Genomic DNA, 12,560 nt, shown 5'->3' on the forward strand with positions numbered 1-12,560 from the left:
ATCTACGTTTGATTTGTTTCTTGTCTTTACGGAACATTTTGCTTTGAGTTCCCGTAACAATTATGCGATTTATGCCTTTATTGAACCAACAAACTTTGATTCTAGTTTTGGAAAAGGTTTTAGAAAACTGTATCAGAGACACCAGTATACCTAGAAAAAGCAACCTGGAAAAAAGACAGAAATAATAAAAAATAAGACATGCAGAGCGTCTTTAACAAACATGCATTTTCAAAGGCACTGCATAAACCAAAGTCTTTGCTGCAACTCTTTTGCCTTTCAGGGGAATATTTTCGGTAGGATTTGAAGTTTGTGAGTTCTTACAGCTACTTCAGATTAACATACAATAAGAACTGGGTTTGAAATAAAATATTTATAGATATTTCAAGTTTCTTATTAGATATACACGGCATGCAAAAAAAATTACTGAGTTTATGTGAACCCGTAAGACATACTCTACATCTGCCACTGGGTCGTAAATAATACTAACATAATTGAGGCACTTGTTAAGTAATTACAAGTAAATTTTTTGATAAACATTAATCTAATAAAAGACAGTAAACTACTCTCAGATGTTAAAGCTCCACATATAGTGCTACAAAAAACATTGTCAATTTATATATAACTTTAATTAATCCTTGAGTAAAATCCCAATGACGAGTATATCTTGACATACACTCTATTGTTCAACCATAATTAATTACTGTAATACACAATTTCCTTGTTTGAGGTACATCTTTTCTTAAAAAGTGATGCTTCCTCTCATGAAAGTGAAACGCAAGCACTGGGGCACCAACAAACTATTGCATGGAATATGTAACTGAACTTCTTCACAATTTCCTTGTACTTATCTGGAATTGGAACGAGCTGAGCGTCTGGAAATTGCATCGAACTTTCTTCTCCTAGCTAAGGTTATTTATGTTACAACTTCACACACTGAATTCAAGTCGCAGATAGTTCAATATTTACCTGCAGGTTAAAAAAAAAAAAAGAAGCAAACATTTTTTTTTTGTGCAAAAAAGCCTAATGGCTATACAGTCATCCAAATACAGTGATACCATCATGTTTTTAAGCAATGACAGGGACATCTCCCCAGGAAAATTTAAACCCCAGAAGAGGTTGCAGTTAGTTTTTAGAGCCATATATTTTGTGTGTTTCTTGACCAAGAAAAAGATTGCTAGAAACAAACTAGTCAGTTCTCAGTTGTTGCGCAATCCGTCCTACGTTATCAACATTGAAAGCATCAATGATCATGAGCAAGAACTCTCTGATGGCATCAACAAAGAAGCACTTGCCAAGTTGGTTAGAGAGAGAGACTTCAATGGCCTCCTTCAATTTGGAGGAGCACGACGAGTCGTAGAAATTCTTGGATCAGACCTGAAAGCCGGTTTAACAATGCATGAGAATGAACTAAAACAAAGAAAGGAAACTTTTGGTTCCAACATTTATGACAAACCACCAGCCAAGAGTTTCTTGAGTTTTGTGGTTGATGCTTTCAAAGACACCACCATTATCATCCTTCTGGTATGTGCCGTTTTCTCCCTTGGCTTTGGGATTAAACAGCATGGGCCTAAGGAAGGATGGTATGATGGCGGGAGTATCATCGTTGCAGTTGTTCTTGTCCTTGCAGTCTCATCTGTCAGTAACTTCAAACAAAGCAGACAGTTTCTGAAGCTTTCGGATGATAGCAAGGATATCAAAGTCGAGGTAGTGAGAGACGGACGTAGACAGGAAGTATCAATCTTTGATATTGTTGTTGGTGATGTTGTCTGCCTCAAAATTGGCGATCAGATACCAGCAGATGGACTCTTTTTGGATGGCCACTCGCTGCAAGTAGATGAGTCCAGCATGACAGGTGAATATAGACGGACAAAATCCAACTGAAAATGACATTTTCAGTAATAAACAATAGACATAAATGTGAAAACCCTAAAATAGTAGTATAAATATTAAGTTTTGAACCTATATTCTAACTCGGAACTTTGAACTCATTAAATTTATATTTGGATCTACTTCTGCAGGTGAAAGTGATCACGTTCAAATCAACGAGACACAAAACCCATTTTTGGTATGCGGAACAAAAGTAATGGACGGATATGGACACATGCTTGTCACATCAGTAGGGAAGAATAATGCATGGGGTCAGATGATGTGCACAATAACAGATGACAAGAATGAGCAAACGCCACTGCAACATCGGTTAAATAAGCTTACTAAATATATAGGGAACGTTGGTCTCTTGGTGGCTTTTCTTGTTCTAATCACCTTAATGATCCGTTACTTCACGGGACATTCTGAAAATGACAGTGGTCAGAAGGAGTTCGTAGGAAGCAAAACCAGAGCAGATGATATAATGAATTCCTTGATTCGTATAATTGCTGCAGCAGTAACCATCATAGTGGTTGCAATTCCAGAAGGTTTGCCATTGGCTGTCACGCTAACCTTGGCATATTCTATGAGAAGAATGATGCTTGATAATGCAATGGTCCGTAAGCTATCTGCATGTGAGACAATGGGATCAGCAACTACCATATGCACAGATAAAACTGGCACTCTCACCTTAAACCAGATGCAGGTAATATAACTAGGTTCAACCGAACTTACTAATGTCAATACGGAGCATATATATATGCGTTGAAAATGAGTAAACTTTCAACAAATATTAAATTTTAAACCCTCAAGTTTAAATTGCAATGAATTTAACAGTAAGAGCTTAAATGTTAAACTGATAAGATTTAAATTATGACTTCGCCTTTGCAGGTAACTGAATTTTGGTTAGGAACAGAAATGATTACAACGAAGACATCACAGATAGCACCTGAAGTTCTTGAATTACTACAAGAGGCTGCTGGCTTGAATACTACTGGTGATGTTTATACAACATCTTCTGGTCCTCCAGAGATCTCTGGTGGCCCAACTGAGAAAGCGATCCTATCATGGGCCATGACCAGTTTACTAGTGAACTTTGATGAATTAAAGCAAGAGTATCGGATCCTCCATGTTGAAGTTTTCAATTCACAAAAGAAAAGAAGTGGGGTAATGGTGGCAAAAAAGAGTACAGGAAAAGTTCATGCACATTGGAAAGGTGCTGCTGAGATGATTCTAGCTATGTGCTCCACTTATTATGTCAAAAGTGGAATAGTTTCACCAATAGATCATGAAGAAAGAAAAGAACTTGAGTTGAAAATTAAATATATGGCAAACAAGAGCTTGCGATGTATTGCATTTGCTTACAAAGAAAGCAATGCAGAAAGCCAAATTCTTGAAGAAACTGAACTAACCTTACTGGGTCTGGTGGGTCTAAAGGACCCATGTCGGCCTGGTGTTAAAGAGGCAGTAGAATCTTGCAGGGCTGCTGGTGTTAGCATCAAAATGATTACTGGGGACAATGTGTTTACAGCCAAAGCAATAGCTTTTGAATGTGGAATACTCCAACCAGGTGAAGACATGAACATTGCAGTTATTGAAGGACCGGCATTCAGGAATTATTCACAAGAAGAGAGAATGGAGATTGTTGAAAAAATACGAGTGATGGCAAGGTCTTCACCGTTTGACAAGCTTTTGATGGTTGAATGCTTGAAGCAGAAAGGCCACGTTGTAGCAGTAACAGGCGATGGAACAAATGACGCTCCTGCACTAAAAGCAGCAGATGTTGGACTTTCCATGGGGATCCAAGGCACAGAAGTCGCAAAGGAGAGCTCCGATATAGTTATCTTGGACGACAATTTCAATACAGTGGTCACGGTCTTGAAGTGGGGTAGGTGCGTGTATAACAACATACAAAAGTTTATTCAGTTTCAGCTCACAGTAAATGCTGCTGCCCTTGTCATCAACTTTGTCGCTGCTGCTTCATCTGGAGAAGTACCACTGACAGCAGTCCAACTTCTGTGGGTGAATCTCATAATGGATACTCTGGGGGCCTTAGCTTTGGCAACTGAGCGACCCAGTAGTGATCTAATGAACAAGCAACCAGTTGGACGAACTGAACCTCTGATAACTGGTGTGATGTGGAGGAATCTCCTTGCTCAAGCCTTGTACCAAGTAACAGTGCTATTGATCCTGCAGTTCAAAGGAAGTGCCATCTTTCATGTGAATAAGAAGGTAAAAGACACCTTGATCTTCAATACTTTCGTACTCTGTCAAGTCTTCAATGAGTTCAATGCAAGGAACTTGGAGAAGAAAAACATATTCCATGGAATACTGAAGAACAGACTGTTTGTTGGGATAGTGGGAATGACAATACTTCTCCAGGTAATTATGGTTGAATTCCTGAGGAGGTTTGCTGATACTGAAAGGCTGAACTGGACGCAATGGGCTGCATGCATCGGGATTTCGTCATTGTCATGGCCTATTGGTTGGATTATAAAGTGTGTTCCTGTATCCAAAACAAATGAAAACTTCAACACCTAAAGCAGCAGCAAAAGACATATAAGTAGCGCCTTTTTTTTTACATAACAATAAGTTAAATACCTTGTCCTCTTTTTTGTTTTTTAATTTAAGCTTTTCTTTCATTTCTAGTTTTACTTTCTTGCAACTTAAATTAATCCACATGACGAGTTGCGGTAAAAGTTACAAGACGGAATGTGTTAGTAAAACTTCCCAAATCTTCTCTCAAAATAAGACTTATGATAACAACAAACTGTACAATTAGCTCTAGGGTCCACAATGTAAACCTTCCTAGGCTCAGAACAGTTTTTCCATGGATAAAATATAGTCGGCCCAGAAAATTCTTGCAATCCAAAGTTGACAAGAGTTTCTCAAAGTCAAAAACAAGGAACATACGCTAATGCTTGGGGAGCACATTTGATTTTCCACAGGAGGTTTTAGCTTAAAAAAAGAGAAATCACATTAGTTGCTTCAGTAACTTTATGGAATATGGAAACTAAGCCCCCGTTTGGCCATAAAAATTATTCGCTTTATTCCAGAATCAGCGTTTGGCCATGAGAATTCCGAATACAACTTGAAGTTGTATTCTGGAATACCAAAAACTCAAAAAACTTGTTTTTAAAAAAAAATTCACTTTTTTACAACTACATTTCACCAAAAACTACAATTCAAAAACTATGGCCAAACACAACTCCAACTCCAACGCCAAAATTCCAAAAAAAAATGATTTTTTTTTTGGTATCTATGGACAAACGGGGCCTAAAAGTAGCTAAAGGTGGTTAACAATTAAAGAGAAAAAAGAAAGTTCCACTGAACTATGGAAGATGATCGATAATGTGTTTGCTAAGGAAGTATGCAATGATAGATAAAAATGTAATATATAGTATTAAGAAGGATGACTGAGATGGAGGGGATTCTACGAGAAAACTAAGTGATAGGATACCTATCCATAGGATTTTGCACAAGTGGTGTCGGCTTATTATTATCTGAACTCTAGCTTCTATGTGAATTTCGGTGGACTATTATATAGCTTTACTACTTGTCTCAAATTGATGTTTACTTTGTACTACTTTCAAATGGTGTCAGTTGAAAAATATTAGTTTGAACATATAATATTTACCTATGTTGCTCGGACTTTCACTTTCAGTGCCGCACCCATGTCGACACGATATGGGTGTGGGTGTGGGATCCGTACCCGATCTGGTCAACCAATTTTGGGTACTTTGATCAAAATCGAGAGAGAAATTCCTAACAGATTCAATGATTATTTAATCAAAACAAAAGCTATGGTGAAATTGAAGAAAATGGAATAACTTGTTTATAGAAATTTCTATTTCACTCCTTTTCCTTTTATCTCCTTCCGAGATTATCCTCTTGAGCAATATTTTCTCCTCAAATTTTCCACATAACTCTATTTTTAGAAATTTGAATTAGTTTTTGCCCAATCCACGCACCCGTATCCGTACCTGGATCTGTACCCACGAATGTTCAAATTTAGATCATGATGAATCCAACCTCTAGATCTGTACCCCTATCCAGACACCCGCACCCGAGTCCAAGCAACATGGTTATTTACATAGATACCGAGTATTTGTGAATTTTTCAGCGAAGCGCTGTCGCATGACACTCCTTGTAGAAGTGTGTCTCTGCCACTGTCTATAAAGTGAAAGAAATGTTCTATACAATAATTATGATACCAACTATGTTATCTACAAATAGATGTTAGACCTCCAAGGCCCGACATATTCACAAGATAAATCTCATACGAAGATGAATGTGTAGTTATACAAAAATTAAACAATAAGAGAAATCATAAGATCTGACTGAGGCATCAGGCACGCATGGATGATTAAAAGAAAAAGAGAAAATTGTCTGAAATTGTTTTGTCATGTTCGACATATACTTCTAGTTAGGTCTATATTATGATGATAAAAGTTGCAGAAATGAGACGAGGTAGATTTTAAACTCACACAGAGTAAAACTTCTTCACCAACAATTCTAGAAAGTAAAAACAGATTTAGCTTAGAATTTTTTTTTATTGGTAGATTTAGCTTAGAACAAAGCACATTGGAAGCAAAAGATCCATATAAAGTGTTACCAATTCATTTTGGATTAAGCCTTAGTTATTGTTTTTACACTTATATCAGGTCTTTTATCAATCAAGAGTCTATTTAGGTTGTTTATAGATTTTTATGTTAGCATGACAAAAATAGTGAGATGAAGAGAACATTTAGGTTTAGAGAAATTGGCCCGAATAGAATGGAGCAGATTTTGAGAATTCATTCCACCGGCACCCACTAGGTTGGAATAGGAATGTAGTTGATTGACTAAGAGCCCGTTTGGGTTGGCTTATAAGTTGGTCAAACCAGCTTATAAGCCATTTTTAACTTATTTGGGTGTTTGGTAAAATAGAAAACAACTTAAATTAAGTTAAAAAGTGTTTAAAATAAGCCAAAATCAAGAAGTTGCTCAAACCCAATTTTTGTTTTTTGGCTTAAAAGCCATTTGGATTTGACCAACAACGTTACTGTTTTATCCCTTATATTTTCTGTTAATTCCAATGCTACCCTTACTTCTAAAAACCTTTTAAACACTTTTATCCAAACACGTAACTGCTTATTCGTAAAATAACTTTCAGCACCTCAAAGTACTTTAAGCACTTATGCTTAAAAGCCACTTTTTTTCGGCTAATCCAAACGGGCTCTAATTGTGTATAATAAAAATGGAAATTTGTCTCCTTCAACACATTTATCCATTTCAACTCAAAAGCATAAGAGAAAATGCCACTTTACCACTGCGTCAATAATCAAAAGGATTTTCAAATATATTAGTTTCAATTTCAATATCTTTCCACAATGTGCTTATAGTAGCATTCCTATAAAACTATATAGAGCTGTAAATAAAATTAAGTCTAATACACTTACTTTAAGCGTGGATAAAGGGACAACCATTAGAATGTATTCCTCAAGTACAGTTGCTTCTTTTTTAAAAAAAAAAATCAATTATTCCTTAACTAAAAGCTCATGGTTAAAACATAAAAAACCCCATAAAACAGTAATCTTTCATATCACTTTGCATGATTTATTGCAAGTCTAGTGAGTCTTGATCCTTAAAAATTTTATGTTCCTTCTGCAATGACTTCACCAAGAAGTTGCATCCCAATTATTATATAATGTGACTTGCCAAATTATTTCCATGATTTACTTATTGCTATCAGACATACGGTTACACCTCGAAAAATTTTCGCGTCGTTTGCGTCGTAAGTAAATTAAAGTAAGCTCAGAGAGTCATGGAACCCTTACAAGGTTAATGAATGCTCTTAACAAGTGTCAAGCAAGTACCTAAAGGTTTCGGGACCAAGCAAATCGAAGAAAATAAATTTGTCGAAAAAAATTTGGAAAAAAAAGTTGGCAGAATTTTGGGCAGATTTTTAGTCAACTTTGAAGGGGTATATCTCCTAGTATATTAGGAGTTTTAAGGTGTTTCAAAAGCCTAAAGTGAAGTTCGTCGAGTCTAGTTTCCAATGCAACAAACCGCTCATCGATACGACATTAGAGTAGAGAATTATGGACGTTACAAGTTAGGCTGACAGAACAGAAACGCGCTGCTACAGTGCTACAGTGATGCTACAGTGTTACAATGCCACCGACTTTAGCACACTATATAAGGGTTAAAACCCCTTTTTTTTGTCATAAAAATTTCCCAAATATTCCAGAAAATTCAGCAAGCATAAGAGAGCATATATACATCACAAAAGTGAGGATTTTGAGTAATTTCAAGTAACGGAGTACTAGTCGCGGTCCAGGTAACGTGTAGTCGCGATTATAATTTTGTTTTGCGTTGGAAAGGGCTTGGGTACAAATTAAATATTGAAGATCTTGCTACTTTAGTAAAGATAAGGTATGAATCATTGAATCTCTATCTTTATTAACGTTGATTTAGAAATATTTACGAGAATAAAAGTTATAGTTTGTTGCGTTGATGTTGTTGGCTTATGGATTGAGGTTTGAAGAAAGTTTGGATAGAATTGTGCATATTTATCTTGTAGAATCTTGATGATATTGTTGTTGATGTTGTTGGTATTGTTTGGGAGTTGTTTTGGTATTTGGAGGAGGTAAAGAATATAAGGGAAATGCTGCCCAAATTTTCGTAACCCAAATTAGTCTTCAATAATTAGTGCTTATAAATTGATGGAAATATGATGAAAGTATGATTAAAGATGTATTTCTCGATATATAGGTTCGGGTGAAGGGAAAACACCGAAGTAACAGATCCTTTAAGTGGTAGCTTGACGGATAAGGTATGGAAGGTGTTCGTTTCCCTCTTTCTTTGGCACGAATTCAACTAGAATATGAACATGAGCGTTCCATAGCAAATTCGCTCCACTCCTATACTTTGTATTTCCAAATCTTAATGTCTTAGTTATTTGATTGATTCTTGGTATATTATTATGTTCATCATCGTTAAGTTATTTCTTTGGATTCGACACGAATTCCATAATATAAATCGGAGGTTACCGACCTTACGTCACTCCGATAAAGTTGTAGCTTTTATATGACCTCTCATGCATGCTATTTACGTTATGTATATATTATATTTATGGATCGGGTTGTACGTTCCTTGGCACTAACAGGTGATATTTATGGATCGGGTCGTACGTTCCTCGGCACTAACAGGTGATTTTATGAATCGGGTCGTACGTTCCTCGGCACTAACAGGTGATATGTATGGATCGGGCCGTACGTTCCTTGGCACTAACATATCATAATTATGGATCGAGCCGTACGTTCCTCCGCACTAATATATCATATTTATGGATCGGGCCATACGTTCCTCGGCACTAACATATCATATTTATGGATCCGGTCGTATGTTCCTCGGCACTAACATATATGGATCGGGCAACACGTTCCGCAGCACTAATACTTATATGATATACATATACACATATGTGCTTACTTATATATGATTTTTAAGATTCATGCATGGCATATTGTATGTTCTCAGCTGACAGATTAACTTTACTCTATTTATATTTTCATCCCACTTATGTTATTGCTTCCAGCCGTACATACTTAGTACTTTTATCTGTACTGACGTCCCATTGCACGGGACACTGCATTTCATGCTGCAGGCTCTGACTGGGTTATTGAGGAGCGACCGCAGTAGGATTTTCTAGCTCAGCGATGTCAGCAAGTGCCACTACTCCGGACTTGCTACTTTTGGTACTTTTTTGCTTATGTAATATATGTTCATATGTACACTTTTAGTGGCTCATAGACATAGTGGGGTATGTACATATTATGTATGGCCCCATCGGCCTTGTTTTGGGTTCTTGATATTTTTCTGATAGTCTTGCCGGCTTTATGATACTCGTCAGGTTGTAGCGACCTTGTCGGTTCACATTTGTACATATATGTTGGATAATCAGACATTTCTATGTTGGGCCTTTTCTGCGTGCAGGTGCCCTTTGAGTTACGGTATATGATGTTTAGAGTAACCGCTAAGTCAGGTGATTCCCGGCCTATTTGTCGGAGCCCGTCCTACTCCTCGTTGGGGTGTGACACATTCCATGTTATCTCCTAGGTATACTCCAGCTAACTCCTTATGATATAAGTATAACCATTTCAGAAGTGACCTAACACTTGCTTGTACGTCAATATGGATTTATCTTAACACCAACTATGTTGAACCATTGTCAAGGGAAAATTTAAAAGAAAACAAGAATCAGCCTGTCTGCTCTCCTCTCTCCTCTCATTTAAACAGTAGGTCAGCAAAGGGTGACACCACATAGAAAAACGCTTCATACTCGAAGACGGATCCATAATTTTTAAATCGATTTGTGCAGATTACCAATACTTCCATTATTACTGGTAACAAGAGCAAACTTAGTATAGAAAGATAATTATAATTCAAACTGAAGCCAGTGGGTGCAGAGGGCAGCAAAGCTCTACATTAGTTACGCTTTTGGAACTGAATATGGGGGAAATCACAAGAAAAAGCAAACCATGAATTTTTATTTTATTTTTTGACCTTCAGTAGCCCTAGATTGGCAAAAAATTACGCCTGTACTACAAAGAAGCTCCCCTTCCCAAAAATTTTACCCAAACAATGAAACAATTAAAGAAATTGCAGAGCACCACAGTCAAAATACATACACAAACGTGGCGAGAATTACAAATTAAATAGTATCCTGAATGAGTGGTTGAGAAGAATTATCACCTAGGGTTAAGAGAGGCGACAATTATATCTGACCTCATGCTGCTGGCCTCGCTCCAGAGATTGTGGGGGCCAAGGAATAGAAAATGTTGAATAGGGGGAACACAGTTTGTACGGAGTGTACTTTGATTGAGATTTAACAATGGAGCCCTGTCGGTCCTAATTGCAGATATCTTCATTTCTCTCTACAACCTCAAGAAGCTTTTTTTCTTTTTCTATTTTTCGGTCCAAAATAGAGAAAAAGCCTACAAATTTGTAACTTTGTCCTGGGATCTAAAAATTCCGATTTTTTTTGACCAAAATGGTGTCCTTTTGGGGGCAAATCCAATAAATGGGTTTGTCAAAATTTCTGTGACCAAAATGGTGAAAACGCACCCGTGTCGGAGCGTCTTTAGTGTTTAGTTTTCACGTCTAAAAATAGACGGTCCGTTAAAAATATTTACACTGAAAGTTCTTTGAGATCCATGAGCCTTCAGTTGATATGTCCAACCTTGAAGAAAGGCTCATCTATCGTAAAACACTTTCAATGTAAACTTTAAAAATCAGAGAATCTGAAAATTTAATATTTTTTGCAGTGATATGACATTACGTGGCAGGTTTTCTAAACCTAAAGGCTCATACCATGTAAGGCACCTTCAATGAAGCTCATTTCCCCACCACTTTTCCAAAAACGCCCTTATTCTTCCCCACCACTTTCTGAGGTCACCCCATTTCCCCACCACTTTCTGAGGTCCCCCTATTTCCCCACCTTCTGTCAAAGAAAGCTCTCCACAAACAAAACCACAAAAAAAAAAAAAAAAAAAAAAACTTTCAAAACATTATTTAGAAGGTGGAGATCAATTCTAGCTGAATAATTAATCAACCGTTCAAATCGCATCTTCACGAGGTAACCTTTTCATTTTATTTTATTGTACTTTATTACTTTTCTAATTTGTGTATTAATTTTTTACCACATTTATCTATGCATTGTTGGGTTTATTTGTATTATATTGCTGATTTTGTCTTATAGAATTTTATTATTATTAACCATTGTATCCATTTGTTATTCCTCCATTTGCTTCCAATTTTCACCATTTCCTCGTAAATGAATTCAAACTTGGTGGTGATTAATTGCCTCAACAAATATTCATTGGTCATTTTAAGTGTTTGCTTATATGTTGCACTAATATGCCGAGCAATTCCCATAGGCCATCGGACTCTTTCGGACAACACTTCAGTAGCATTCCAGAGAACACACATGCTTCTGGCTTGCAGTATCCTAGTGAGACAAGCTATAACATGCATGACAGCCAATTTGATAGTCAATTAGTGTCGTACCAGCCCAAGTGCATCACACGTCAGTTCTCACCTCACACGCCATACCAACCCACACAAATGATGGATTCAGAATTTTATGGGCACTCGCCAGTCATTGCAAATCCCGATCCACGGAGAATGCATCCTACTGATCTAGTACCCTTTATGCTAGACCTTGAGTCGCAGGTCGATGATGATGGCGAGGATACGTTGGGTATGGTTAGAGGTAGGGGAGGTGGTAGGCCACGAGGTAGAGGTAGGTGCCAGCATGTGGATGCTCCGGCTATTAGGAGGACTAGGCCCGATGATACGGACGGCGACGAGCCTGCACATTCCCATATGCTTAGGCCTCTAGCCGTTATTCATCCTAGGGGTTGTGGTACTCATTGATGTTTTAGTTTTAAGTATCAGATTAATGTATTAACAACTGCTGAACATGAATTTTATGCTAAGCCTTTATTTTGCTCATTGTGATTAGAATTATATACTTTTTGAATTATCCTTAAACAGAAGATGAAAGATACACGCTACAGTGGTTGTTTGAAACATAAATAGTACTCCACTATTTAACTAGTTCATCACTTTGCACAAATATAGAACCAGAATTTGCCTACTTTAGTTTGTTATCATTTCCACTTAATTGTTTTAAGTCAATAAATAGA

General features: G+C 37.0%; 1 protein-coding gene and 1 long non-coding RNA gene across 2 annotated transcripts; one reads left to right on the plus strand and one right to left on the minus strand.

Annotated features, from left to right (window-relative positions):
* The first annotated feature begins 538 nt into the window (after window positions 1-538).
* On the plus strand, window positions 539-4,508 carry LOC132645280 (putative calcium-transporting ATPase 13, plasma membrane-type). Its single transcript, XM_060362186.1, has 3 exons — window positions 539-1,852; window positions 2,019-2,572; window positions 2,758-4,508. Exons 1-3 carry the CDS (start codon window positions 1,024-1,026, stop codon window positions 4,405-4,407), a joined length of 3,033 nt encoding a protein of 1,010 aa, XP_060218169.1. The 5' UTR covers window positions 539-1,023; the 3' UTR covers window positions 4,408-4,508.
* Window positions 1,604-11,475, minus strand: LOC132645281 (uncharacterized). The gene is made up of 3 exons (XR_009584061.1): window positions 10,606-11,475; window positions 3,279-4,372; window positions 1,604-2,495 (listed from the first exon to the last, which is right to left on the minus strand). It is a non-coding gene; the product is annotated as an uncharacterized LOC132645281 (long non-coding RNA).
* Window positions 11,476-12,560: the final 1,085 nt, after the last annotated feature.

This window comes from Lycium barbarum, chromosome 6 (assembly GCF_019175385.1).
Source record: "Lycium barbarum isolate Lr01 chromosome 6, ASM1917538v2, whole genome shotgun sequence".
In the NCBI taxonomy this organism is placed as follows: domain Eukaryota; kingdom Viridiplantae; phylum Streptophyta; class Magnoliopsida; order Solanales; family Solanaceae; genus Lycium; species Lycium barbarum.

What these genes read in the sequence shown, in the direction of transcription:
- LOC132645280 (XM_060362186.1), top strand. Translation starts at nt 1,024, where the DNA reads ATGGCTATACAGTCATCCAAATACAGTGATACCATCATGTTTTTAAGC. An exon ending in AGATGAGTCCAGCATGACAG is followed by an intron (nt 1,853 to 2,018) that starts GTGAATATAGAC and finishes CTACTTCTGCAG; the next exon opens with GTGAAAGTGATCACGTTCAA. An exon ending in TCACCTTAAACCAGATGCAG is followed by an intron (nt 2,573 to 2,757) that starts GTAATATAACTA and finishes TCGCCTTTGCAG; the next exon opens with GTAACTGAATTTTGGTTAGG.